Source organism: Drosophila novamexicana, unplaced genomic scaffold (genome assembly GCF_003285875.2).
Source record: "Drosophila novamexicana strain 15010-1031.04,08,12 unplaced genomic scaffold, DnovRS2.1 tig00001062-arrow-arrow-pilon, whole genome shotgun sequence".
NCBI classification, from domain to species: domain Eukaryota; kingdom Metazoa; phylum Arthropoda; class Insecta; order Diptera; family Drosophilidae; genus Drosophila; species Drosophila novamexicana.
The window spans coordinates 1,140,907-1,167,041 of NW_020824838.1; the positions used below are offsets into that span (position 1 = coordinate 1,140,907).

Sequence of the window (26,135 nt, forward strand, 5' to 3'; positions counted from 1 at the left end):
TACTAGAGCAACACTGTTTTGGCCAGCCTTGCCACATCAGGTCATAATATTAGAATTTTCCAGAGCAGGGCAACGCGCCTATAAGTAAAGGCACCATCGTACGCCATCATTATTCCTATTACAAGTGCCAGTTTGATCGAACGTCTGAGTGTCGACTCGACAGAAAGAAATTTAAGTGGGACAAAGAAGTGAAGAAGCAATTACACGTTTATCCATATATTTAGTACATTTTAATTAAGCAACACATAAAGGTAAGTTTTTTTTTTAACAATTTACATTAACATAAAGCAATGCACGCTAAATTTTGCACGTGCTCAATGCCGCGTGTTTGCACAGAAACAAATTTCCAGTGACTAACATGTGCTTTTTCCGGCGTTAATCAATAATTACATTACGGGTACTAAAAGTAGTTCATTGTAATTTGTAGCTTTCGAAATTGTAAATTAAGTTTAAAAAAATAAGGTTGCAAGTGATTAATCTTTAGAATTTGAACAGAGGTACTTATATGTACATATATAAATGCACATTCACGGCATGTATGTATGTACATACATTCGAGCACTTAAACGTGTGTAATTACCATAGTACATGCATATATATTGCGTCATTCGATTTTGCATTGCTTTTGTGGTTTCTAATAAATAATTAAAGCCTTGCATATACGTAGATATAAATACGTTTGTATTTGATGCCTTATCGTAATGTGCGGATTTATTTTAAGTGTGGTTGTACTGGAATATTCCATTGAAAAAATATGCCGCATCACACGCACGCTACCTACTCATGTCATCATGAGTCATGATGATGGTCGGCTGCTGACGTCCGCTTTTATATTTATTATTCGAACATTTTATTTCTTTTAATTTAATATTAACTGTTGAAAATTTTGTTTTTATAGTTTTTTTATTTGCTGTATTTAAGCGTGGTTGCTAACCGGCATTTCAATGTATGCGTGTGCACGCGTAGATGGAATTAAAACCTTTCAAACTTGCATACATATAAAATTTAGCGCGCGCGTGCTTGTATACTAGCTTCATCTCTTTCTTACGCACGACAAATTGTGCAATCCAAACGCTCTGGCAACGGCGTGGTTTTGCGTACATATAGATACACACTTATGTGTGTGCATGCTTGGGGTTTCAAGCATTCCAGAATTTTCGCCTTTGTGTCCATGCGGTGCTTGCACCTTTTAATGAAAATTAGCAGCTGCTGCTGAAATGAAACTCCATTGTTATCTGTCAGTTTATCTTTTTTGATCGTTGTATGTACATGTATATGTACGTATATATGTACATACATAAGTGCCTCGGCCATTATAGTTAGTCATATGCTCACGTTTCACCGTTTTGGGTGTTGACTGTGACATTAGCAACCAGTTTCCGTTGACATGAAATTCAGCGCAAAAGGAATTACAAACACAAGGCGAAAAGCGTTGTGAACAATTATTTTACTACTTTCATGGCCAGGGTTGCAGCCTCAGGCTTTCTACAAAATTAATTGATTAGTTTGTTATAATGCGCTAGCTACATGGAGATATATGTGTCTAGTAATGTAAAATAATATTAATTGATTATAAAACCATTAAAATATGACCATATTGTTTTGTCCGAAGTGTCCTCATTTAACCGATTAAGCACTTGCTTTCCAATTTCCAATAATATGCACAGCTTTGTGTTTGTTTTAACAGAGTTGCCAGACAACACAAATTTTTCAAAGTTCGTTGACACAATTTTAAATAAAAAAAAAATTAAATCTAATCAATTAATCCACAAATTATTCTATTTCACTCATTGCAGATGTCTAAAGCTCCAGCTGTTGGTATTGATTTGGGCACAACCTACTCTTGCGTGGGTGTGTTCCAGCATGGCAAGGTTGAGATCATTGCCAACGATCAGGGTAATCGTACCACCCCATCCTATGTTGCCTTCACGGAGACGGAGCGTTTGATTGGTGATGCCGCCAAGAACCAGGTGGCCATGAATCCAACTCAAACGATATTTGATGCTAAGCGTCTTATTGGTCGCAAATTCGATGATTCGGCCGTGCAATCCGACATGAAGCACTGGCCCTTCGAGGTCGTTAGCGTTGATGGCAAACCCAAGATTGAAGTTACGTACAAGGATGAGAAGAAGACTTTCTTCCCCGAGGAGATCTCCTCCATGGTGTTGACCAAAATGAAGGAGACCGCCGAGGCGTACCTGGGCAAGACGGTTACCAATGCCGTCATCACTGTGCCTGCCTATTTCAACGACTCACAGCGTCAGGCGACTAAGGATGCTGGTACCATCGCCGGTTTGAACGTATTGCGTATTATCAACGAGCCAACTGCCGCGGCCATTGCCTATGGTCTGGACAAGAAGGCTGTTGGAGAGCGTAATGTGTTGATTTTCGATTTGGGCGGCGGTACCTTCGATGTCTCCATTCTGTCTATTGATGACGGCATCTTCGAGGTCAAATCTACGGCCGGTGATACCCATTTGGGTGGTGAGGACTTTGACAATCGTCTAGTCACTCACTTTGTACAGGAGTTCAAGCGCAAGCACAAGAAGGATTTGACCACCAACAAGCGTGCTCTGCGTCGTCTGCGCACCGCCTGTGAGCGTGCAAAGCGTACGCTGTCTTCCTCCACCCAGGCTAGCATTGAAATTGATTCGCTGTTCGAGGGTACCGATTTCTATACCTCGATTACGCGTGCTCGTTTCGAGGAGCTGAACGCTGATCTTTTCCGCAGCACCATGGATCCCGTGGAGAAGGCTCTGCGTGATGCCAAGCTGGACAAGTCGGCCATTCACGATATTGTGCTGGTCGGTGGCTCCACTCGTATCCCCAAGGTGCAGCGCCTGTTGCAGGATCTGTTCAACGGCAAGGAGCTGAACAAGTCCATCAATCCCGATGAGGCTGTTGCCTATGGTGCTGCCGTCCAGGCTGCCATCTTGCACGGTGACAAGTCGCAGGAGGTGCAGGATCTGCTGCTGCTCGATGTTACCCCCCTGTCTCTGGGTATCGAGACTGCTGGTGGCGTGATGAGCGTGCTCATTAAGCGCAACACCACCATTCCCACTAAGCAGACGCAGACCTTCACCACCTATTCGGACAATCAGCCCGGTGTGTTGATCCAAGTGTACGAGGGCGAGCGCGCCATGACCAAGGATAACAATCTATTGGGCAAATTCGAGCTGTCGGGTATCCCACCAGCACCACGAGGTGTGCCCCAGATTGAGGTGACCTTCGATATTGATGCCAACGGTATTCTGAATGTTACCGCCCTGGAGCGTTCGACCAACAAGGAGAACAAGATTACGATCACCAACGACAAGGGTCGTCTGTCCAAGGAAGATATTGAGCGCATGGTCAACGAGGCCGAAAAGTACCGTAACGAGGATGAGAAGCAGAAGGAGACCATCTCTGCCAAGAACGGTCTAGAGTCGTACTGCTTCAACATGAAGGCCACCCTCGACGAGGACAACCTGAAGAGCAAGATTTCGGACTCGGATCGCACCACCATTATGGACAAGTGCAACGAGACCATCAAGTGGCTCGATGCCAATCAGCTGGCCGATAAGGAGGAATACGAGCACCGCCAAAAGGAGCTGGAGGGCGTTTGCAATCCAATCATCACCAAGCTTTACCAGAGCGCCGGTGGTGCTCCCGGTGGCATGCCCGGCGGTATGCCTGGAGGTATGCCTGGCGCAGGCGCTGCTCCCGGAGCTGCTGGTGCCGGCGGTGCTGGCCCCACCATTGAGGAGGTCGATTAAACAACTCGCCAACCAAAAACCACACAATAAATCAACACAATTTACATTTTACACAAAACATATTCAACTTGGATTCTAAATTAGAAAATACCAACCACAAGAACAAACGACAACTGCTCTTGAAAGTTATATTATAATAATACAACTGCAACACGTAAAATATATAGAAATATAAAAAGAAACCAAACACTGCTCTAAACATATAAGATGATACATATATATTATATTATTATCGTACATTGATCGATCATCCAAACAATATTTGCTTGTACTTGAATAAAATAAATCAATTTGAGATTTGCAGAAAAGAAAATCTTTTAATACTTCGCACTAATACTAATTCCTTATACTAGCGGCCGATTGCGCCTAAAAGACTGCATAAATTGACTAATGCTTGATTCTGTTAAAAAAAAAATTAGGTGGTTTACTTTGAAAATGTAGCATACAACGGGGCTTTGTTTAATTTAGCAGAATTAGAAAATCATGACTCATGGCGTAAACGCAGCAATAGTCTCGAATCAACGCTTTTTTTGGTTTGTCTAATTAGTTAAGTCTTGAGTTCTTGATATATATATATATATATAAACTCCCGTCTACCTGTACCTCAAGGCTATTATTTCTGTATATTATATAGGTATAGGTATAGCTACAATTAAATACTTGCACTATTCTCCTTACCTGTCTGTATAAAATCTTATCCACATCGGACCATTTTATCATATATAATTTACGGAAGTTCCATTCGCAGGAAATTCCAATCGCGAAAACAGAGGTATGAAACCTTTTTTGTTTACCAAACGAACGTCCTCAAATTAATTTCCCAAGATCTTGGTTCAAATTCATTTGAGAGATGTTTCACGCTTATCGCAAAATTCGCTCTTGGATGAAAAATGCGAGTCGATGCTTAAATGGGCGTAGTACTACTATATATGGATATATTTGATTAATATAATTTTAATTTCAATCTACAACTAATAAAATAAGAAATATGTAATGCCAAAATTGGTTTAAATAGGAATTATGTTATAAACCCAATGGGTTTGCAAGAGACTTATATTTAAGACTTGACTATTCTGCAGTTTTAGTTTTAGTCCAACCAGGCAAAGTTGCCATCCTTATCCAGTCTGGCCACTGGGCTAATAACCGGCAACTCACTGTTGTTGGGCTTGTAGGAGCCCTTGTCCTGGCTCCATTTGTCCTTTATAACATGCACCGATCTCGCCTTGCGCCCAAAGACGCTACTCGGCTTCTCTTGCTCAATGTCGCCAGATTTTAGATTAAGCGTTATGTCTGTTTCCAGTTGCTGTTCCTCAAGTGTTTTCTGGGTTGTGCCCAACTTGTTACCCTTGCCACTCACTTGCTCCAGGTAGGATTGCCATTGCTGCAGTTTGTCGTCCGCAGCGCGAAGCTGCTCGATGCTGCGCTCATGACCCGGATTGATTCCAATGGGCTGAATGCCGATAATCTCTTGCAGATCGATCTTGATGGGGGCCAGCGCAGAAATGGCGCGCGACAGTCCAATTTGTGAGTGACGTATGCGATGTTCGGTGAGATCGGCGCCCAGCAGCTCCTCGTGCGGATCCATACGTATGGGTATTATTTTATTAATCACATAGAGCAACATTAACGTCGAACAAATGCCCCAGCAGGCCAAGCAAAAGGCGGACAGCGTTTGTATTCCCAGCAAATACCAACCACCGCCCTTGAACAGACCACTGCGTCCCTTAGTCGTGTCCAGAGGTATAGGATTGTCAGCGAATAGGCCAACGGCAAGGACACCCCAAATGCCGCAGACACCGTGCACAGAACTGGCGCCCACCGGATCATCCACACCCATTCGATCGAAAAGCGGCATGGTCACAACGCACAGCAGCGAGCCCAATGCACCAATGATCAGCGCTTCCCAGGCGCGATAAAGAAAGCAACCAGCAGTTATGGAGACCAGCGAGCCCAAAATGCCATTAATGAGATCCATGATGTCCATGCGGCCATCGTGTCGCCAGAACGAGTAACTTTAAATGGGTATGAATGATCAATTCTCGGCAAATCTTTGTTGGTTTTTCCTTCACTTACAGTGAACTAACAAATCCGCCGCCAAATGAGCCCATCATGGTCATTACAGCTGCACGCGCTGCATACTGCCACTTGGCACCGCTGACGCCGTAGGTGCTGCCTGAATTGAACGCCAGCCAGCCCCACCAGAGCACAAAGAGACCCATGCACGCATTAACCGGATTGCCCAGCGGCAGCGGGTCAATACCCTCGGCATAGCGTCCCAAACGCGGCCCCAACATGGCAGCCGAAGCAAAGGATGCGGCACCGCCTATTAAATGCACCGGACCGCTGCCGGCAATATCCACGGCGCCCAGATTGTTAAGGAATCCATGTTCGCCCCACACCCAGCCAGCGGGTATGCAATAGACAGCCGTATTCAGGAACGAGAACAAGCAGTACGCTTTGAAGTTGCAGCTGTGGAAAAGAGTGCATATCAGAGATGTCAAAACAGATCGATAATTGAATAAACATTAGAAGAATATCGAAAGGCTATGTCCGATAACTTTAGCACGTAAATATTTGAATTTGAAGGTCTAGTTAAGACACACTTGAATAGGGCAATATATTGAATCATATTTAAAAAGATATGGGTAACCCAGAAAGGGGAAACCCGAGGTCTCACTATACTCCTTACATATTTCCAATAACATATCAAATCGGATTACTATATGAACTGTTGGCCCCACGTCTTTAAATGTATTTAATCTGCATATCAGTATTTAATCTGTATATCAGTGTGGCAAATTATCGATAGCTGAATAATCATTAGATAAATATCGAAAGGCTATGTCCGATAACTTTAGCACGTAAATATTTGTATCTTGATTGAAGGACTAGTTTAAAAGGCTTGGGTAACCCATAGAGTGAAGCCCGAAGTCTCACTATACTCCTTAAATATAGGAACTATTGGCCACGCCTGCAAAAGTATTTAAGCGTGCTTAGGTATATTATTCTTTCTTCATTTATAATTAGTTAGAGTCCATTTTTAACGTACCGTTCGGCCATGGCGCCGCTTACAATCGTTGTGGACGTCGTCGCAAATGACAATTGAAACAGGAAGGCGGCAAATATTTGTCCCATCAGCTCGTCGCCAACGGGCGGATCGAGCAGAAAATCACCTATAGCTATGAATGGATTGGAGAATGGTCCGCGCCCGAAGCTCATGCCGTAGCCAAAAAGCCAATATGTGAAGCCGCCAAGCACAATATCAATTACATTCTTCATCATGATGTTCACCTCGTTCTTGATCGAAACGCAGCCCGATTCCAACATGCCGAAGCCCGTTTGCATTGTAAAGATGATAAAGGATGAGGTCAGCACCCAATTGGTGTCCTCAACGGACAGATCATATAGTCCTGGTATCACATAGCTGCTGTTCCGGATCACACCCTTCAATGCAGTCACCTGTGCGGCTGTAGCGTTCTCCAATTTCGAAGCCATTTTTTTGTTTAATGTTAAGTTCCGGTCCACGTCCGGTGTTCAGCCGATTTACTCTACGAGTGAAGTCTATGCAAATGTTTTTCGGAAGGAAAGTCACAAATTACATTCATTTAAGTTAAATGCAAGCTAATCACAGCCCCCACCAATAGCTATATTATTTAGCTGCATTTTGTGTGCGTGCTGTTTACAGCGACCGAGCTAATTATACTCTTTATCCAGGCAAATGAGCTGAGAGGGTATGCTAGTGCTTTCAACGTTTACGTAACAGGCCAGAGTGGTATATTAGACATTTTTCGTGCCACGTCTAGTCCCAGAGGTTCGCGGTGTAAATTTCTAAATCTATCTTCTTATCTATAGAGGTATATACTTCTTAAACACAAAAAATATAATATATAAATGGTTTTAACAACATTGAAAGGTGCACTAATAAAAAGTCCAAGTTACTCAAGTATAAAAAAGGGTTAAAAAGAGAAATAAGACTCAGAAAATGTATCTCAACATTTTTTTGCTTATATCTAGTTGAATGCCATTGGGTACAAGATATTCACCTGTGTTATTTATACCATTGTTTAACCCTGCGCACTTGATATTGCGATTAAGTTAATTTTGTTGTTGTTGTCATTGTATTTTGGGGCCGTTGCATGCCTCGGACACTTTGCAAATTTAATGAACACAATTCATTTAGCATGAAATTCAATTACGAGATATACCTATTTTCAACTTATTTTTGCTCTGTAGCCTAATACAGCAGGTATTTTACTTAAATTAGAATACACATACATAAAAATATGTTACCTTGATTTAATCACTAATTTGCGATTCAATTGTTATTTGTTCTTTGGCAGCGGCGCAGTGTTTATCCAATTAATACAAAAAATGCATTTCCAAAATATGTTTGTGCTAGAGCTTAAAGTGTTTTGTTGTGATTGAAGAACATTCCGACATAATGTTGACAATCGTATGTCCTTAACATGCTGCTGAAAAAAGTTGCTGATTCCGTTGCAGAGTGAGAGCAGGATTGCTAATGCTGTCCTCTATATTTTCAGGTTTCTGTTTTTCGTGTTTTTTATTAAAACCGTTTTTTTTACGAAATATAGCCTCTGTTGTCACGAAATGTCTGATCTGGCAAAATGTTAGAGAATGTAGTTAATAAACTACTGCTTATGAGTGAAGTAAGTGAATATTTTATAATTTAATATTATATATATACATTTCATATTTAATATATTCATATAATTTTAAAATAAGTTTACAATCCATTGAATACAGGACCCATGTTAGTCTTGTGGTAAGAAGCTTGGAGCCGAAAAATAAACTTTCGTTCAATAAAACTTTGATGTAAAATCCTCATTCGGCCGTGTTCGGTTCTTAATTACATTTTCTATCCATGCGTTGTTAAGGTACTAAATTATGATTGTACAATTAATAAAAAAAAATATAAAAAAATGATAAAAAAATGTAATGTAATGTAATGTAAAAATGTAAAGCTTTGAGCCGCATTTTGCATCTAAGATTATTAATTAAATAATATTTTATAGATATAGATCATTGAAAACGTTTTTGAAGTTGTGGGTGGAATTTTTAAAAAAGCTGAATCACGTATTCATAACGGTTTTAAATAGTAATTTAAAAATGAGTTTGAAGCAGATCGAATGAAACTTAAGACGTCACCATAAAAAGCTTTGACTTACCAGCCAATTAGTAAAAAGCAATATTTATGTATATCATAATTCATGGATACAATTCTCGTTTTATCATTATGTATAGCATACTTCTAGATGCATTCGCTTACGTTAACGTCTTCCTATCTTGCACCGACGCCCAACAAATGTAACGTCACTTCCTTTTCTCTTTACGTTGAAATTGGTATTTTTAGTATTTCATTTCAGTTACAAATACACTTTGGTTACTTTCGTTTTACCGTAAACGGTCACACAGATAAATTTTAGCACTAGTTGGTATTGCTCGAACCTTCGTAAAAACCGTTGAAAATATCAAATAAAAACTGTGAAACTAATAACTAATAGTAAATTGTGCAGTTGAAAGTGGAAATTAACGCCAGCAAAATGTATTTTTTGGCAGTGCTTGCGTTTATTGGAAATGCCAAAGGTAAAAGGATATAGTGAAAACTGTAGAACTTTATACACACACAAGCATAAAGCCATATCCTGGCTGTGCTAAAGAGAGCAGGACAGTAATAACGTATATTTTTTTCTTCATTATTTTAAGCCTCGTAGTTGAAATGCATATGACACAAATATGTATTAAATGAGATCTTTATAGGGCAGTGCAATAATTTTTCTATCCAAAATCAATTTTCAATTGATGTTCTCTATCTACAATAACTGTAATATGGTCCATGGCCACAGCAGAGTTTCACAGTTTATGGGACACGGGGCACACATACACATATACACATACAAGAGCTGCGCTCTTTTTCTCTGCCAGCCAGCAGGCAGCAACTCCTGCAAAAAGGGGCATAAAGCTTTTCCACTGGGCGCTGCGAAGGAAGTGGCGTGCAAAATGTTGCGTTAGTGCTGCTGCCCATTCCGCTCTTACTTTCTCTCTCCCTCTGTCTGCCTCTGTTCTCTTCGCTTGCTCTCAGTCTGTATGTATGTGGGTGGCTGTTGGGTGGTTTGCCGTGTGTGCTTGTTGTTGCATGTATGTATACTCTGCCATGTGTTTGGGTGTGTACGTGTGAGGCTGAATTGGGTGTGTGTGTGTATGTGAGTTGCAAAAATTTCACTTGGAAACTCGCAGCAATTTTTTCCTTTTGCGGGGGCGCAAGGCACACTGTTTGGCATTTTCGTTCGTGTGCTTCCTGCCTAGCCTTTCGCACTCGTGTTTTGTGGTTCGTGTCGGCTGTGCCAGTGCATGTTATGCAGCCCCTACCCACCTCTCCGTTGTTATCCACCCTGCCGCAGAGCAAATGCTGCATATATTTGTTTTTAATTTGAATTTGCTTTTGCTGTTTAGCATTTAAATTATGTTGAAAATGTAATGCGTTTGCATTTAATTTCATTCCAGTGATAAATGTTATGGCTATGTATGTCGATATGCATATATGTATCGATATATGTATCTGAATATGTGTGTGCATGGCGAAAGGGGGGCACAGCACCTGCTGCGTTTTATGTATGTGTGTGCTTGTGTGTTAATGTTCGCATTTGAACGAAAAACGGTAACTGTTAAATCAGTAGCGAGGCGAAACTTGGTCAAGTGTGTCAAAATAAAGAAATACAGTTGCTCGGAAACACATACATATATGCAATTATGTGTGTGAATCTTTAGCTAAAACTCTACTTGAACCTAATATATACATAACTAAAGCTTAAAACTTTGTTGTTTTTTTTTTGTTTATCATTTTTTTACAATTTAATATTAATCGAAAATTGATAACTTAAACATTTATAAAATATCGCATATTACTTTTGTGATAATAGTTAAAATTGAAGTCTCTTTAATGCTATTATTAAATTTGTTCAAAGTACTAATTCATACTACAAGAAATTAGAAACTAGAAGTTTCCATCAATAAGAAAAGCCATATCAATAGCTTAAATCCTCCGACCCTTAAATATTTTAACTATTATTTTTCTCTTTCTATACATCTTTGCAATTTTCAATTCACAATTGATACAGTGAAAAAATGTATAAATATCTTTTGTCAATATAAAGAATCGAATCAATTTTAGATATTTTTAAAGAGTAGTAGAATTGTTTAAGAGTAGTATACATCATAAAGTTGTAGTATGCATGTGCCTAGATAACTTACCAAATGTTCCACTGGACTACTTACATAGCGAGTAATTGTATCTTAATAAAACAGGTGCCACTCAGTTTATTACGTTTCAAGAAAGTTATAATCGAGTTAAAACCCCGATTAACTCATAAAATCTCGGAGCTTTAGTGCAGTAGAAAAAACATTTGGTACCCTAATACAACATGAGCCAAATTCCCACATTTTACAATAAAAATGTGTTAAAGTAAATTTTAAAGTTTTATGCTATTTATTCTGTTAAAGTGCAATATTAAAATACTTCTTAGAACATAATTTCTCGTTTCTTTTTAGCAATCTACATATATATTTGTATATATTATTTATTTATTTGATTGTTATTATTAATAATGAATAACTAAAATTAACTTTCGATGTTATTTTTTGGTCTTTAGATAGCAACGCGGTGAGCTCTAGCCTTATCCCGGGCGGCCATTGTCGCGATTACAATGGCAAACTCTATGAGACGGGCATGCATTATATGCCCGGACCGGACTCGTGTCGTCTGTGCATCTGCGACAGCGGGCTGCCCAAGGCGTGCAAAATGGTGTTGTGCGAGGCGTTTAGTAAATGCAAGTCCTTTCAAACGGTCGGCAGCGGCAACAATTGCTGCGAGGTCATCTGCCTGGACGATCAGTTCAGCGATGGCAGCACCGACTTTGGCATTTGACTGGTGGCCAGTGGCATTACAGCCACGCTGTCCTTATCTTTGCTCTTCTTCCTGGTGAATCGTTTGCGACAGCGTAAGATGCGGGCACGCGAGAATCGACAGAACACGGAGGATCAGCGCAGCATTGTGGGCAGCATTGGGTGAGTTTCAAGTTAAAGAATTTCATAGCGTCCTTAGTTGAATTGGCATGCCTTTTCAGCTATATTGCCGGCAACATGGGCTACATGGAGGGCAATCTGAGTGCAATAGATTATTCGTATGGCGGCGCCACCACCCATTATCCACTCTGGAAGCCACCAAGCGGCTATTTTCCGCGTGGAGAGGCCCCACCACCCTATGAGGAAGCCGTGGCCATATCTCAGGCGGAGGCGTTAAGCGCTCAGTGCACCGTTACACTGCCCAGCCATGTCCAGCGCCAGGCTTTGGCCAGCGTCAGCCAGCAGCAGCAGCAGCTTCAGCAGCAACACCAACAGCAGCAGCAACAATTGCAGCAGCAGCAGCAGCAATTGCAACAACAGCATTTGCAACAACACACGCTACAGTTGCACACACAACCCCAGCAGCATCCACACCCACATGCATATGCGCAGCAGATGGTGCCTGTTACTGCGTCGCATCCCCACGCACATCAGTTGAGCGCCGCTGCTGCAGCTGCTGCTGCACAGTCCAATCAGTACACACAGAGCACTACAAATCTGATTAATATAAATATCAACAGCGGTGGCGTCACCACAATTGCCACTGGCGAGAATCATCAGCCGCCTTATAGCTTACAAAGCGAGCAGCAGCAGCAGCAACAGCACCAGCTGCAGCAGCAACAGTTGCAGCAGCAGCAGCAGCAGCACCACCAGTTGCAACAGCAACAACAGCAACAGCAGCAACAGCAGCAACAACTGCAGCAGCAACATCAGCTCAGCCTGGAACAGCAGCATCAGCAGCAACTGCAGCAATTGTCGGGGCCAGCGCCGGCGGCCAACAATTCGATTTGTGTGCAGACCCTGCCCACGCCCAAGCCCAGTGTTAGCAGCGAGTGCAGCTATAAAAATTGTCATCTTAATATAAGCGCCAGTGTAACCACCGCTGCCACAACTGGCAGCGCTTCCAGCTCCTTGGCGTATGCAGCGGCGCGTCGCACGCCACGCGGCTCACAAGAACTGCTGCACCAGCAACAGCCACAGCAGCAGCAGCAGCAATATCTCACTGTAGCCGACGTGGAGATCAATGCAAGTGCCAGTGCAGCTAGCTATCATTCATTGCCCGCTACAAGCGAGATGCTGGCCACGCCCACACACCATCTTACACAGCAGCAGCAACATAATCAGCAGCAACAATTGCTGGCAGCAGCATTGTCCACAACCGCCATAGACATGTTGCCGCCAATGGAAATAGCGACCATAAGCACAGCAGCACACAGCACATCCAGCAGCAGCGGCAAAGCAGATTCGGTTACTCAAACGCTGCCTCTGCCTCAGCAGCAGCAGCAGCAGGGTAGCAAAACGCCATCCAGTTCGCGTCGCTATCATCGCACCATACCGCGCTATTTTGCCATGGCTGATCCACTGCAGGTGGTCACCGTCAAGCCAAAGTCCAGTTCTAGCTCCAGCGGCAGCGTCAGCTCTAGCTCCACGGACAAGGCCACAAAGAAGCCCATGTGCCAGTGCCCCATACAGCATGTGCCCATGTCCTATATGGGCAGCAATGCCAATGCGAATGCAAATGCATTTCTCAACGGCGCCGGCAAACTGTTTGCCTCGACCGGCAACAATGCCTGCGCCCTGTCACCCAGCGCCAGTACAAGACACACCGCCACGCTGGCCTATGGCCAACGCGCCAAGTCTACAACTAATCTGCAGCAGCAGCAGCAGCAGCAGTACGGCCAGGAGCTACTCATTGGCAGCGGCAGCGGTACGCGCAATCCCAGTGCTCAGGAGCCCAAAATTGCCACCATTTCGAAGCAGGTAGGCGATGAGCTGCAGCCACATCCTTCGCACACTGCGAGCAGTGTCTCGGCTATAATACCGCCGCCGCCGCTGCCGCATCACGAGGATGTCAGTGCGCCTCCAATTGTGCTCGGCCGTGTTCAGAAGCGTTCCAGTAGCTCGAGCAGCTCTGCCGAACGTACACGTAGCAGCAGCGGGGGCGGACGCAGTGCCTCCAGCAGTGGAGCGGCTGCTGCTGCTACCCAGACCGGTGTCGATGTGCTCTCCAGCGCCTATTTGAATCGAAAGGTGAGTTCGAAATGTAAGTAATCCCATTGCGAATGCTTAACTTCGAGAATTATATTATTCGTTCACTATTATGTGCACATATGTATAAGTATTAAGGCCAAAAACAGTTCTGAATAGTCTAATCTTTAATGAATGACTCGCACAGATACATATGTATACATATTTGCCGAAAAACGGGGAAATGAAACCAAAAATCTCTTATTCATTATTATAATTATACATTACCTTATTTAGTTAGTTAATAAATTATCTAGTTTATAGTCCTTAGATTTTTGAGATGAGGATCTTGTTGTACAAAAATCAAATATACGTGCTTTGGTAGAGAGTGCCCGACTACGAGATACCCTGTACACCGGGGAATACAAGCAAACATATAAGGACTGCAAACCCAAGAGAGAAAAAGCTAGATGGCTCGGTTCACGGTCTGAGCTAATTTGCCGCCAATAAACGTTTCTGCTTTTCCACATCCGTGATCCCAGGATTCGGTTCTAACGTTGCCTTGTTATATATTTTGAACATTTTAATGAAACACTTCAACTTTTTCTTTTCTATTCGCTTTTCAAATGAAAGAGATAAATATTTTTGTACTGTTTCGGCCTTAGTTTCGGTTCATAGTGAAAAATATATTGTAGATCCGTGTTCGAAACGGTTCGGATTAAAAACGGATGCAGCCTTCTCACAAGACCTCATCTTAAAATTCCAGATTTGTCGATTTCGGAAAACGGGACGTTCTATTTATGATTTGAGCTATAGATCTCCAGCTCTAATCAGAGGTCTAGAATACCTCAAAATCAAAACTCTTGAAATAAAATACGAATGAAAAAGTATTTAAAGTCAAATATTGGTTTTTAGACGAAAAGATTACTAAATATTTTTATTGTCGCGCGTTTTGGTGGTTTCATGCTCCGTAACAAAAATTATAGTATTTATTTGCCTTTGAATTTTTGCTAATCTCGTTGGCAATCCTTGCAGGTTGATGCCTACTTGAATCTAACGCAGAAACAACAGCAACATTTTTATAACCAGCAAGAACAACAACAACAACAACAGCAGCAGCAGCACAGCTCGATCAACGATCAAAGCAATCCTACTTTACCACCGAAACTCTACAAAAGCCAAACGAATTTAAAAACAGCAACAACAACAGCAACAACTGCCACCAGCAGCTGCAGCAGCAGCAGCGGGGGCGGCAGCAACAACAATGCGGTGGCCACCATTTATACGCTAAGCAAATCGACAATTAGTAGCGCGTATCAGCGGAAGGAGCAAACGGCAACGTTGACGCTGCCCCCGACTAGTCCCTCGTCCAGCTGCGGCGAGAAGACGAACAGCAAGATCAACTCGAGCACATTTTATCCGCTGGCCAACAACCATGTGACCTATACGCTGCCCAAGCACATAAGCGGCAAGATCTCGCTGAACAGCACCATCAACAGCGTGGTCAGCAAAGTACCCTCGGTGATCAGCATACCGCCGCTGGAGAACAACAATGAGAAGACAACGACGACTGGTAAAAGCACCACACTGCCAAAAATACTGCGCGTAAAACGTGACAGCGAAAGGAGCTCACCGGCGGCAGCGATCACGGGTGCAACGGCAGCAACTAGCAGCAGCTTGGCCATTGCCCATTGCCAGATGCCCAGCTATCCGCAGCTGGTGGCCAAGGTGCAGAGTGGGCGCAGTAGCACGCCCAGCAAACAGCTACCTGTGTGCACCACATCGAAGAACTGTTTGAATCCTAACGAGCATTTCTTGCCCAACGACACCAGCCTGGACGACGACTATCTAAGCGAGTGCGAAAACTGCAAGATCGCACAGAGTGCCAAATATTATCTGAACGCGGAGCTGAGCGGTGGTGGGGGCAATGCGCTAACACCGCAAGAAACCATGACGCTGCAGCGCAAATCTCTGGAGGAGACCAAGGAGGAGCCACACGACAGCTTCTATCGCAGCTCGCACACGCTGCCCAGCAATGCCAAAAAGCATGGGTATATATATACGATATACAACATTTTATATGTAGAAAACATTAATTCATATATTTTGTATTTTTTATGCGCCTCCACAGTGTCAGCAAAAACAACAATCGCGAGGCGTGGCAATTCTCGACGATACCCGCGGCCAGTTCATCGGATGAGGATGTCAACGAATGAGATTTGAGCCATTTTCTTTAAGATGCCACACCCAAATCCAAATGCCAAAATGTGCATCCTAAAGAAAACGCAGGCTTCTGATTCTATATCCAACCCAAAAGGCATATACAAACAACTAGATAACACCCGAATGAAAAAATACAATATATTTGTAAAAGATTACGTTCTAAAATTAGGTATATACTTAAATATATATGTACTTTAAAATTGCTCAAGCAACATGATTATATGTACAGATATATATAAATATATGAATATAAATATATATATATATATATATATATATATATATATGTGATACGCTTGTTTTGGGGACAGACAAAAGGTGGGACTTTCGCTATGTTTTTCTATTAATAAGCCCCCAAATAATCATCTCTCTGAGAATGGGGCATTTTGGAGCTTTCTGTTAAAAAATATGTGCCTTTGGTCATAGAGAGATTTATTTGGGGACACGATATGTAAAGATTATTTCTGGGACCGAGTCTTCAAAACTGACTTTAAATACTTTGCCAAAATATTATATATAATCATAATCCATTAGAAAGCTTATTTTGGGGACAAAAATTTAGAGTTGCCACCTGGTCCAAAGTCTTATTGGCTAAAGCTATTTTTAGGGACAGGGAACGGTGGAATGAATTGGATGAGTAACGATTATTTCGGGAACACTATATGAGACGTCCTTATTGGGGACAATGTCCCTCAAATAACTCTAGCGCATATTACCGAATATACAAACATTTTAATATGGAATTAGAACACGGAAACTTTTACTTACTCCCATTTGAGTAAGTATTTGAGATTTTTATTTTTTGTTTACCGCCAACCCATTAAAAATGTATGAAAGTGGTATAACGAAGTTTTGCTTATTTAGCAGTGTAAAATAAATTTAATCTATATCTATTATTAACGAAATAGTGTCGATTTAGACACGCCCGTCACTCCATTTGTCTGTCGGATCAATATTAAACGAAATTATTGATCATCATAAACTTGTATGAAAAGTAAACATGCATATTTTATATATTTTGTTATAAGATTATTTTATTTTATTTTTATTGTTTTAAAACATTACAAAGATTTTTTCCTCCCCTCCGCTTTTCTCTGGTTGTCCAGAAAAGTCTTTAGTTGAGCTGAAGTGCGGCCGCGAAAACATGGATTCTCATTTATTATTTGGGAACATTTTTTAAGCGATGGCAACTTTTCCAATGTTTCTAAATTCCCAAATATGTTTTCCAGTTGCTTGCGTTCGCCTGGGCCCCATCGTACACGGCGCGTTTTTCCAAACGGTGACGCTGCAATAAAAAAGTTTATTTATATAAGTAAATGAATAAGTTTTGATTTGTCATGCCGTTAGTAATTGATCTGTTAGAGATTGAGCTCCATAAAAGTGAAGGACATGAGCTTTAACCGTGGGACTCTTTGTATTGTTATATTAAGTATTATACTGAAATTGATTACTTGTTGGCTATTCCGTAATACTTACTGCTTCGACGTTTTACCATTCTTTTGGGAGGCGAATAATTTGCGTCATCTGACGTACATACAAACTCCGGCGGCTCTTCATCATTTGATTCATTTGAGCTTTCTGAATTATTAATTTCAGCTGTAAGAAAAAGTACGTTAAAGCATATATAATTTTTTTAAATATTTTGTTTGTTTGCTTGAGGTCCGGGTTTGTTTAAATAAACAGTTGAAAAAAATTTAACTTAATATATTGCTTGCAATAAAATTAGCAAAATATTAAATTAAATAGTTTTGAACTTCGGACTAGCCATACCAACAAAATATTTTAATTATTTTAAACCATCACTAATTTCTTAAATAGTGAAAGTATCTTCGATTGTATCGAAGTTTCGATTCTTGCAAAAATTCTTTTGAAGTATTCTTCTATAGCATTGCAGCTAGGACTAAATAAATTAACTCACTGTCGGGATTAGCTTCTACAATTTCAGCATTTTCCTCTTCCATGTTCATTGCTGACATAAGTAATTGCGAAACTTGGGTCATCTCTGCTACAGAGGCAGGAACACGATAGTAATTTTTATGGATGTCTTTATGGTGACCCATAAAGCTCGCCAAATAATCAATTTGAATGTCCTTAACATTAGATAAAGAGGTATGTGTGGCCAATTGCTTTCGCAGGTTTGTGCCTCTAAGGGATTCAGGGCAACGTGCACCACATTCATTTGCGAATTTTTCTAGTATTGGACACGCACGAATATATTCTTTTCTTAGTGGCCGCGGGTTTGGCACACTAAAGATATATGTAGTTGGTTTATTTATTGTGCGTTTTCCATATTCCAGAATATTGTCTATGCAATAACGATCCCATGGTGTAAAAAGAACTGGAACTGTACGGTTTTTTTTGCCACGAATAATCACCCTGGTGAAATTTTGAGAAATGTTTCTCATTTTGGCAGACATGTCTTTATACAGATTAGAATTAGCTCTATCGTCGATGTCCCCAATAGAATGAGCAGTTCTGTAACTCTCAAGAGTAAGCCTTTCCAGTTCGCCAACTCTGCGCCGATTGAAAATAAGCAAACTGATCAAAGTGCTCTGCTTTAACGAGGTTAATGACAAAACGTTGAATTTGCTGTTTAGCTCATTCAAAGCTTTAGCGGATAAATCATGAACAAAATCATACAGTAATTTTATGTCCTCCACAGTAGGTATTAATACTTTGACAGCTCTATGTTTTTTTGTTTGATCCTCAACAGCTCTTTTATTTATGTTTAAATTTATTTCTGTTTCCCACAGAGATAAGAAATCATTCACTAATTTTTTCCTGCTATCATCGCCATCTTTAATACTCTGTGCTCCTAATATTCTCGCACATTTTTTGACCAAGCATGTTAGTGTTGTCGCTGCAGTGGGCTTCATAAAACTCAAATTATCGTAATTAAACTCAGCAACAGAACGAATTCCAGAAATCACGGCATCATAATATTTAGGGCAAATGACATCTTTCAGCTCTATCACGTCGGGGCATTCCGATTTTATCGCGATTAAAAGGCGACTTAGATAACGCATATTTGCCCTTATCATATCGTGCTGTACTTCCGTGTGTTTCATGGCTTCTGAATTTCCGAACAATATTATTAGATGATCATACATGATTGTCCTACTGATAACATCGTCATTAAGGACAGGCATTATTTTATTACGCAATATAATATTTGCAGCACTATGCATATAGCCTGTAGTGCCTCGTCCAGATTTTAGTATATCCCGGTTGCCTTTTTTATGGATATTACTGCTACAATTTTTTATGTGATTCCGAATAGTTATCTTTGGAAAATAGGCCTTACATCCAGTGCAGCAAACAAAATCTAAAGCACCTCTTTTTGAGTTTTCCCTCAATTGACGAGGCACTATAAAAGTCCCTTCATTGTAATTTGCATCAGTGTTATAAATGAAATCGCCTTTTTTTCGTAAAGCGTCAAGCAATTTTATTCTTTGCTGGCTGCCTTTTGGTAAACTGCTGATCTCTCTAACTTGTGGTTCAACCTTATGTTTAAGTTCTATGTGGCGTGCAAATTTTGTTTGCAAAGTTTTACAAAATATGCAAAAGTGCCGTTTACATTTTTTCTGGTTCTTAGCAATTGGGACAGTAATTTTTCTAACATCATACAACGGTTCCGTTGGTTCGTAAGAAACGGATGTACTATCCATAAATGACGATGATTTATCTGGGAAGTATGTCATGTCTGAAGCAGCTGACTCCATCGTTATATTGGAGTTTAAAAAAGTTGAGTCTACTGTGCAATAAAAATATATAAAAAAGTATGGTTAGAAATTTATTACGTACACCTATTCAGATGATGAGGAAATAATACTTAATATATTTGCAAAAAAAAAAAGATTGTTTCTCTCCGGGCTACCTAGTATTTTTTATTGGAAGCTTTAAGAGGATTGACGTAGAGTTTTTCATGAATATATTTTAAGAGAAAATTGTCTAAGTATCCGTCCACTGCATACAACATTTTCTTCTGGCAAAATCACTAAATATTAATTTTTATTTCTTGTTTTATTTTTTCATATTTTAACACAATTATTTAAACAATTGCCAATACTTTTGTATCTATGAAAATATGCAAATCTAATGTTTTTTATTTGTGAGGGTTGAAGCAACTAAAAATGTTCCTTTTTAAATGCGATCAAATAGGTTGGGTATATAAAACAACATATAAAAAACATATGCAATAAAATAATAATTAAGTTATTCTGTAATTTTTATTTTTTAGTTATCAAATTAACATCCTTCTGCTGACTTCAGCAGTTAAACTAGTTCCCTTCTATGACAAACTATGAAATTTGCACTCACCCTGTACGCTGCAATCAGTTTGCATATCTGCTCTTGCATCCAGACTATTTTGACCAGCGCCTATTGAAAAAAATGAGAAAATATTTGTTGTAAAATAATACTTATAACACATATGTATGAAAAAACAAATATAAGTTGAATTAAATATTTATCCTTACCTTTGGCGCCCCAGTTTGTGGCCATATCTTCTCCAACATCAGCACTTTTTGGATTATCAGCTTCTGTAAAAATAAAAAAAAAAATTATATTTTTTATAAAATTTTTAGCGAATTTGTGCAAGAAATCCAATTATTTTTATAAAAGCTGTCGGCATGGCTAAATTTCATAATGTTTTCATTCTATAGACCCGTAATTTTATAAGAACAAAAGTATTTGCATTTTTTCATATATATAGTTTTCATTTTAATATTATTTTTGATATGGTGTTATTTTTCTTTGTCAAAATGCACATCTGTAGGCACCGTAATTTTAATCTCAGAAAATTTATTAGAAAAAATTGTTTAAAGATCAATTTATTGTTTATTTTGCAAAAATGACCGCCAAGAAGTGTGAAACCACCGTAGAGCAGCGAAAATATATTAAATTAAATACATATAATAAATTAACGCAAGCATGGCAGATCCTTTTAAGAATTTGCCGAGCTATTGGACAAAAGTAAATCAGTTATAGACGAGCGGCACAAAATTGATCCAAATGTTTAATGAAAACTGATGCATTTAATGACAAATCGAAAATAAAATGGCAAAATCACTAAACAATAATTTTTATTTTTTGTTTTATTTTTTCATATTTTAACACAATTATTTAAGCAATTGCCAATACTTTTGTATCTATGAAAATATGCAAATCTAATGTTTTTTATTTGTGAGGGTTGAAGCAACTAAAAATGTTCCTTTTTAAATGCGATCAAATAGGTTGGGTATATAAAACAACATATAAAAAACATATGCAATAAAATAATAATTAAGTTATTCTGTAATTTTTATTTTTTAGTTATCAAATTAACATCCTTCTGCTGACTTCAGCAGTTAAACTAGTTCCCTTCTATGACAAACTATGAAATTTGCACTCACCCTGTACGCTGCAATCAGTTTGCATATCTGCTCTTGCATCCAGACTATTTTGACCAGCGCCTATTGAAAAAAATGAGAAAATATTTGTTGTAAAATAATACTTATAACACATATGTATGAAAAAACAAATATAAGTTGAATTAAATATTTATCCTTACCTTTGGCGCCCCAGTTTGTGGCCATATCTTCTCCAACATCAGCACTTTTTGGATTATCAGCTTCTGTAAAAATAAAAAAAAAAAATTATATTTTTTATAAAATTTTTAGCGAATTTGTGCAAGAAATCCAATTATTTTTATAAAAGCTGGCGGCATGGCTAAATTTCATAATGTTTTCATTCTATAGACCCGTAATTTTATAAGAACAAAAGTATTTGCATTTTTTCATATATATAGTTTTCATTTTAATATTATTTTTGATATGGTGTTATTTTTCTTTGTCAAAATGCACATCTGTAGGCACCGTAATTTTAATCTCAGAAAATTTATTAGAAAAAATTGTTTAAAGATCAATTTATTGTTTATTTTGCAAAAATGACCGCCAAGAAGTGTGAAACCACCGTAGAGCAGCGAAAATATATTAAATTAAATACATATAATAAATTAACGCAAGCATGGCAGATCCTTTTAAGAATTTGCCGAGCTATTGGACAAAAGTAAATCAGTTATAGACGAGCGGCACAAAATTGATCCAAATGTTTAATGAAAACTGATGCATTTAATGACAAATCGAAAATAAAATGGCAAAATCACTAAACAATAATTTTTATTTTTTGTTTTATTTTTTCATATTTTAACACAATTATTTAAGCAATTGCCAATACTTTTGTATCTATGAAAATATGCAAATCTAATGTTTTTTATTTGTGAGGGTTGAAGCAACTAAAAATGTTCCTTTTTAAATGCGATCAAATAGGTTGGGTATATAAAACAACATATAAAAAACATATGCAATAAAATAATAATTAAGTTATTCTGTAATTTTTATTTTTTAGTTATCAAATTAACATCCTTCTGCTGACTTCAGCAGTTAAACTAGTTCCCTTCTATGACAAACTATGAAATTTGCACTCACCCTGTACGCTGCAATCAGTTTGCATATCTGCTCTTGCATCCAGACTATTTTGACCAGCGCCTATTGAAAAAAATGAGAAAATATTTGTTGTAAAATAATACTTATAACACATATGTATGAAAAAACAAATATAAGTTGAATTAAATATTTATCCTTACCTTTGGCGCCCCAGTTTGTGGCCATATCTTCTCCAACAACAGCACTTTTTGGAATTTCAGCTTCTGTACAAAAAAAAATATATTTTTTTTTTATAAAATTTTTAGCTTTTTGTGCAAGAAATGACTTTATGTACCTTTGTATGAGTGTATGAGAATTTAACTTTTCGTGTTAATTTGCCTTTGTACATATCTGTTTAACGGAAATTCAACAACATACAATTCAATTCAACTCAATTTAAAATACACATACAAAAGTACATAAGTTTACATAATATGTATATGTAGAATAGCACATACATATACATAACGATCATCACACGATTTCTCTAAAAAATATAATATGCACTTGTACATGCATTAAACATTTGACTTACCATTTAGGCTTTTGAATTTCTTTTCCAGGCGAGATGCACTTGAAGCTTTATCTATAATAAAGGCCTCGTATTTCGCGCCTTTAAATTTCGCGAAACATTTTTCTTTTTTTATTACAACTTTGTTTTGCGGTAGTATATAATACTCCCCACATTTTACTAAATAAAACATTTTTTATAACTTTTTTAATTCGTCGCTCAAAAACTTCGAAATTAAAATAACCGCACGGGCGATTGCGATTAACCGGAAAAATGGTTTTCCTAGAAATCAATCGATAATTCCCAAAATAATCGTAAAATCGTATTGACTCATTCTATTCAATTTATACAATAAGATTATGTGCGTCAAGTTAGCGGCGGTGACATAGCGTCGATTTGTGGAACTTGTTATCGGAAAAGGAATCGCTCAATTTTAAATGCATTTATTTATGTTTTTAAGCACACAACCTAAACAATGTAAATGCAGAATTGAAAAAAATTAAATTATATACTGTCTAGATCTATTTCTTTTTGAATTTTAAATTATAATATGGTTAAACCAAGGGGTTGAAAATTAAGCTTTCCACCATTCTTTAAATATCTTAACTTAGATAATGGCCCCGAAAACCGCATATACGTGTATATTAATCGTGATTAAGGTCTATAGTTTCACCTAACCCATTTTGGACAAATTATAAAAATCGATCAGCACGTTTTAAAAATATTTGTAAAACAGTGCTAATACCATACAAAATGACCGTAAAAAAATAATCCTTGCACTTGAACCCTAATATCTTTTCTCAGGGATAATGCACGGTATACCAACTTAAAGATATATATTTAAGAAAGCTTTACGTAATAATTCTAAACAAATCGATTAGCCAGTTTTTTAGAAAAGTAAATAAAATGTTAACACACCTCATGCTGTTCATTTAAAAGGCCTAACGAGCTATGAGTTTTAACGGAAACCGAACCACTGCTTGGAATCAGCGTTGAACAATGTTATACAGTATTGAGAGGGAAAAAATTAATTTAAAATATTAGTATATGGGAAAGAAATACAATAATAAATGACATAATTGGCATTTTACAATAAAACATTATCTTTATTAAAATATATTACTACGTAATAAGGCAACTGTGTATTTATACACAGCATTATAAAAAGGTGTCAATATTTCAACAAATTTTCATTTATATTTTTTGGTTGTTTAATATAGATCGCGAATTATCAATCATTTTGTTTTTTATATAAAAAAAATCGTACAGCGAGTTTTTAAAAAAATTTGTATGTTTCTACTTTTCCTATTATACCCTATGTTAATGAAAAAAACTAGCTGGCAATAATTACCTAACATTTTTATTCATCAATATAGCGGTAATTTGCAATTCTGCATTTAAATTTATTAGGTTTTGTGCTTAAAAACATAAATAAATGCATTTAAAAGTGAACGATTCCATTTTCGATAACAAGTACAAAAAATCGACGCTAAGTCACCGCCGCTAATTTGACACAGAGGAGGGCGATTTGAAGAAAAAGCCAGCCCGCAAAATGCAGCAAGTGTCCGAAGCTGAGCCCAACCAAAATGCATAAGTAAAATTCTTAAATATGAGTGCCCCAATACCAACTCCCAAATCAATCCAGCTCTGTGCCAAGAGCAACAAAGCAAAATGCATGAACAACACCTCCAGAAAAGTAACTGAAAACACCCCCGAATCAAAGCTTAAGAAAACTAAGCATCAATTGAAGCAAATGATCGCGATATAGATTTCAAGCGTGCACAAGCGCTTTCGAAGCAAATATATTTGGAGGCGTGCAAAAACTGAGGCAACAAGCGGAACTAAAGGAAGAAGGTGAAGCCTCAGCATCGCCACAGCTGTCGAGCTTTAACAATCACAGCGTGGATGGAACTCGACGGCCTTGTCTAATGATCCGGCTTGGCACGTGCCTTGGAAAAATCAGCGAAAAAGCCAATTAAACGTGCAGCCAGCACATCACAAACGATGTTTGATCTTTGTTCCTCCGATTCCGCTACGGCATTTGGCACTTGCTGCAACCAGTCGGATGGCAATGGCGACTATACTGTGGTAACATCTACAACTAGCTGCAAGCCACCTGTAACCGTCACCAAAAGCCTAATGTCCAAATATTAATCTAACAAAAAAAGAATGCGCATAAAGTAACGCCATCCGATCGGGCGCAGCTCGAGAAACTTTATGCTCACCGAGGCCGCCCCTCATTTGACAACTGAAAGCGCGCAAGTTTCTTAAGTGTCACTTAGGCAGTAGCAGCTTTGATGGTTGCTACTCGATTTATTAATTATTATTATCTGTAATGTATTTGTCATTTTGAGAACACCCGAAAATAGTACAATAAGCGCTACTGATGACTGTAGAATTCTTGTGTGCATGTACATACATATGTATGTGTATTATCTATGTATGTAAATATATATCTTATCTACGTTAATCTATGTAAGTATATATATGTACATATATACACAAGAATAATTAAACCAATACATACGTATGTATGTGCATATGTACTTACCGTCTAAATAGGAAAGCAGGTGCTTCAATCCAAATTGCTTAAGGAGCTCTCGAAGCCTTTGCTCCGGCAATATAGCTTTTTTATCCGCGTACATTTCTACGTCACCGAACTCTTTACTTGAAATGGCACGCGTTGGCTTCAGCAAAAGAATTAGAAACAAAATTGAGAGAGCGAGCGCGTGCCAATTCTTTCTCACTTTTTTGGGCTGTCCAACTTTTCAAGATTTTTAAACCTTGAGTTAACTTTTATTCTTCTTGATTTTTTAAAGCTTACATTAAGTACAAATGCTGCATCAAATACATTTTTTGTACTTGATTCAAGAATATTAGTACTTATTCTAAGACCTTTCAGAGCTTCTATGAAATGAAGTACGAATTATACTTAACTCAAGAATTTTTAGCTCGATTCGAGCCCAAAAAGTGTGGTTTTTTTAAAAAAAAAATTTTCATTACTGCTGAAGCAAACAAGCTCTGCTAGCGCGAGCTGAATTTGGTGTTGGTAGAAGAGGGTTCTGGGTGAATACC

At 38.6% G+C, this 26,135-nt stretch overlaps 5 protein-coding genes across 11 annotated transcripts; 3 read left to right on the forward strand and 2 right to left on the reverse strand.

The window, feature by feature from the left end:
• Positions 1 to 119: 119 nt before the first annotated feature.
• LOC115766196 (heat shock 70 kDa protein cognate 4) lies at positions 120 to 3,806 on the forward strand. Its single transcript, XM_030710045.1, has 2 exons — positions 120 to 251; positions 1,797 to 3,806. Exon 2 carries the CDS (start codon positions 1,797 to 1,799, stop codon positions 3,753 to 3,755), a length of 1,959 nt encoding a protein of 652 aa, XP_030565905.1. The 5' UTR covers positions 120 to 251; the 3' UTR covers positions 3,756 to 3,806.
• A 959-nt stretch (positions 3,807 to 4,765) lies between these two features.
• Positions 4,766 to 7,287, reverse strand: LOC115766151 (putative ammonium transporter 2). The gene is made up of 3 exons (XM_030709988.1): positions 6,805 to 7,287; positions 5,829 to 6,224; positions 4,766 to 5,767 (listed from the first exon to the last, which is right to left on the reverse strand). Exons 1-3 carry the CDS (start codon positions 7,248 to 7,250, stop codon positions 4,843 to 4,845), a joined length of 1,767 nt encoding a protein of 588 aa, XP_030565848.1. The 5' UTR covers positions 7,251 to 7,287; the 3' UTR covers positions 4,766 to 4,842.
• Positions 7,288 to 9,316: 2,029 nt separating this feature from the next.
• On the forward strand, positions 9,317 to 12,135 carry LOC115766215. The gene is made up of 3 exons (XM_030710067.1): positions 9,317 to 9,359; positions 11,423 to 11,837; positions 11,897 to 12,135. The coding sequence occupies exons 1-2, from the start codon at positions 9,317 to 9,319 to the stop codon at positions 11,695 to 11,697; spliced, it is 318 nt and encodes a 105-aa protein (XP_030565927.1). The 3' UTR covers positions 11,698 to 11,837; positions 11,897 to 12,135.
• Positions 11,776 to 16,293, forward strand: LOC115766032 (AF4/FMR2 family member 4-like). Its single transcript, XM_030709803.1, has 5 exons — positions 11,776 to 11,837; positions 11,897 to 12,012; positions 12,634 to 13,925; positions 14,898 to 15,913; positions 15,994 to 16,293. Exons 1-5 carry the CDS (start codon positions 11,776 to 11,778, stop codon positions 16,076 to 16,078), a joined length of 2,571 nt encoding a protein of 856 aa, XP_030565663.1. The 3' UTR covers positions 16,079 to 16,293.
• Positions 16,294 to 16,424: 131 nt separating this feature from the next.
• Positions 16,425 to 23,526, reverse strand: LOC115766194. Of its 7 annotated transcripts, none has more exons than XM_030710039.1 (9): positions 22,711 to 22,940; positions 22,553 to 22,612; positions 21,637 to 21,699; positions 21,479 to 21,538; positions 20,564 to 20,626; positions 20,406 to 20,465; positions 18,004 to 19,836; positions 17,562 to 17,681; positions 16,425 to 17,370 (listed from the first exon to the last, which is right to left on the reverse strand). In XM_030710039.1, exons 1-9 carry the CDS (start codon positions 22,733 to 22,735, stop codon positions 17,147 to 17,149), a joined length of 2,508 nt encoding a protein of 835 aa, XP_030565899.1. In that variant the 5' UTR covers positions 22,736 to 22,940; the 3' UTR covers positions 16,425 to 17,146. The 7 variants fall into 7 exon arrangements, with proteins under 7 accessions (XP_030565899.1, XP_030565898.1, XP_030565901.1 ...); XM_030710038.1 differs by having other exon boundaries at positions 18,004 to 19,839; XM_030710042.1 differs by lacking the exon at positions 18,004 to 19,836 and adding an exon at positions 23,085 to 23,525 and having other exon boundaries at positions 17,289 to 17,370; positions 22,711 to 22,773.
• Between the last annotated feature and the right edge of the window lie 2,609 nt (positions 23,527 to 26,135).

What these genes read in the sequence shown, in the direction of transcription:
- LOC115766196 (XM_030710045.1), top strand. Translation starts at nt 1,797, where the DNA reads ATGTCTAAAGCTCCAGCTGTTGGTATTGATTTGGGCACAACCTACTCT.
- LOC115766151 (XM_030709988.1), bottom strand. Translation starts at nt 7,250, where the DNA reads ATGGCTTCGAAATTGGAGAACGCTACAGCCGCACAGGTGACTGCATTG. An exon ending in AGCGGCGCCATGGCCGAACG is followed by an intron (nt 6,225 to 6,804) that starts GTACGTTAAAAA and finishes TCTTTTCCACAG; the next exon opens with CTGCAACTTCAAAGCGTACT. An exon ending in GGCGGATTTGTTAGTTCACT is followed by an intron (nt 5,768 to 5,828) that starts GTAAGTGAAGGA and finishes ACCCATTTAAAG; the next exon opens with TTACTCGTTCTGGCGACACG.
- LOC115766215 (XM_030710067.1), top strand. Translation starts at nt 9,317, where the DNA reads ATGTATTTTTTGGCAGTGCTTGCGTTTATTGGAAATGCCAAAG. An exon ending in GTTTATTGGAAATGCCAAAG is followed by an intron (nt 9,360 to 11,422) that starts GTAAAAGGATAT and finishes TTTGGTCTTTAG; the next exon opens with ATAGCAACGCGGTGAGCTCT.
- LOC115766032 (XM_030709803.1), top strand. Translation starts at nt 11,776, where the DNA reads ATGCGGGCACGCGAGAATCGACAGAACACGGAGGATCAGCGCAGCATT. An exon ending in ACCAAGCGGCTATTTTCCGC is followed by an intron (nt 12,013 to 12,633) that starts GTGGAGAGGCCC and finishes AGCAGCATCAGC; the next exon opens with AGCAACTGCAGCAATTGTCG. An exon ending in GCGCCTATTTGAATCGAAAG is followed by an intron (nt 13,926 to 14,897) that starts GTGAGTTCGAAA and finishes CAATCCTTGCAG; the next exon opens with GTTGATGCCTACTTGAATCT.
- LOC115766194 (XM_030710038.1), bottom strand. Translation starts at nt 22,735, where the DNA reads ATGGCCACAAACTGGGGCGCCAAAG. An exon ending in AACTGATTGCAGCGTACAGG is followed by an intron (nt 21,700 to 22,552) that starts GTGAGTGCAAAT and finishes TTATTTTTACAG; the next exon opens with AAGCTGATAATCCAAAAAGT. An exon ending in AACTGATTGCAGCGTACAGG is followed by an intron (nt 19,840 to 20,405) that starts GTGAGTGCAAAT and finishes TTTATTGCACAG; the next exon opens with TAGACTCAACTTTTTTAAAC.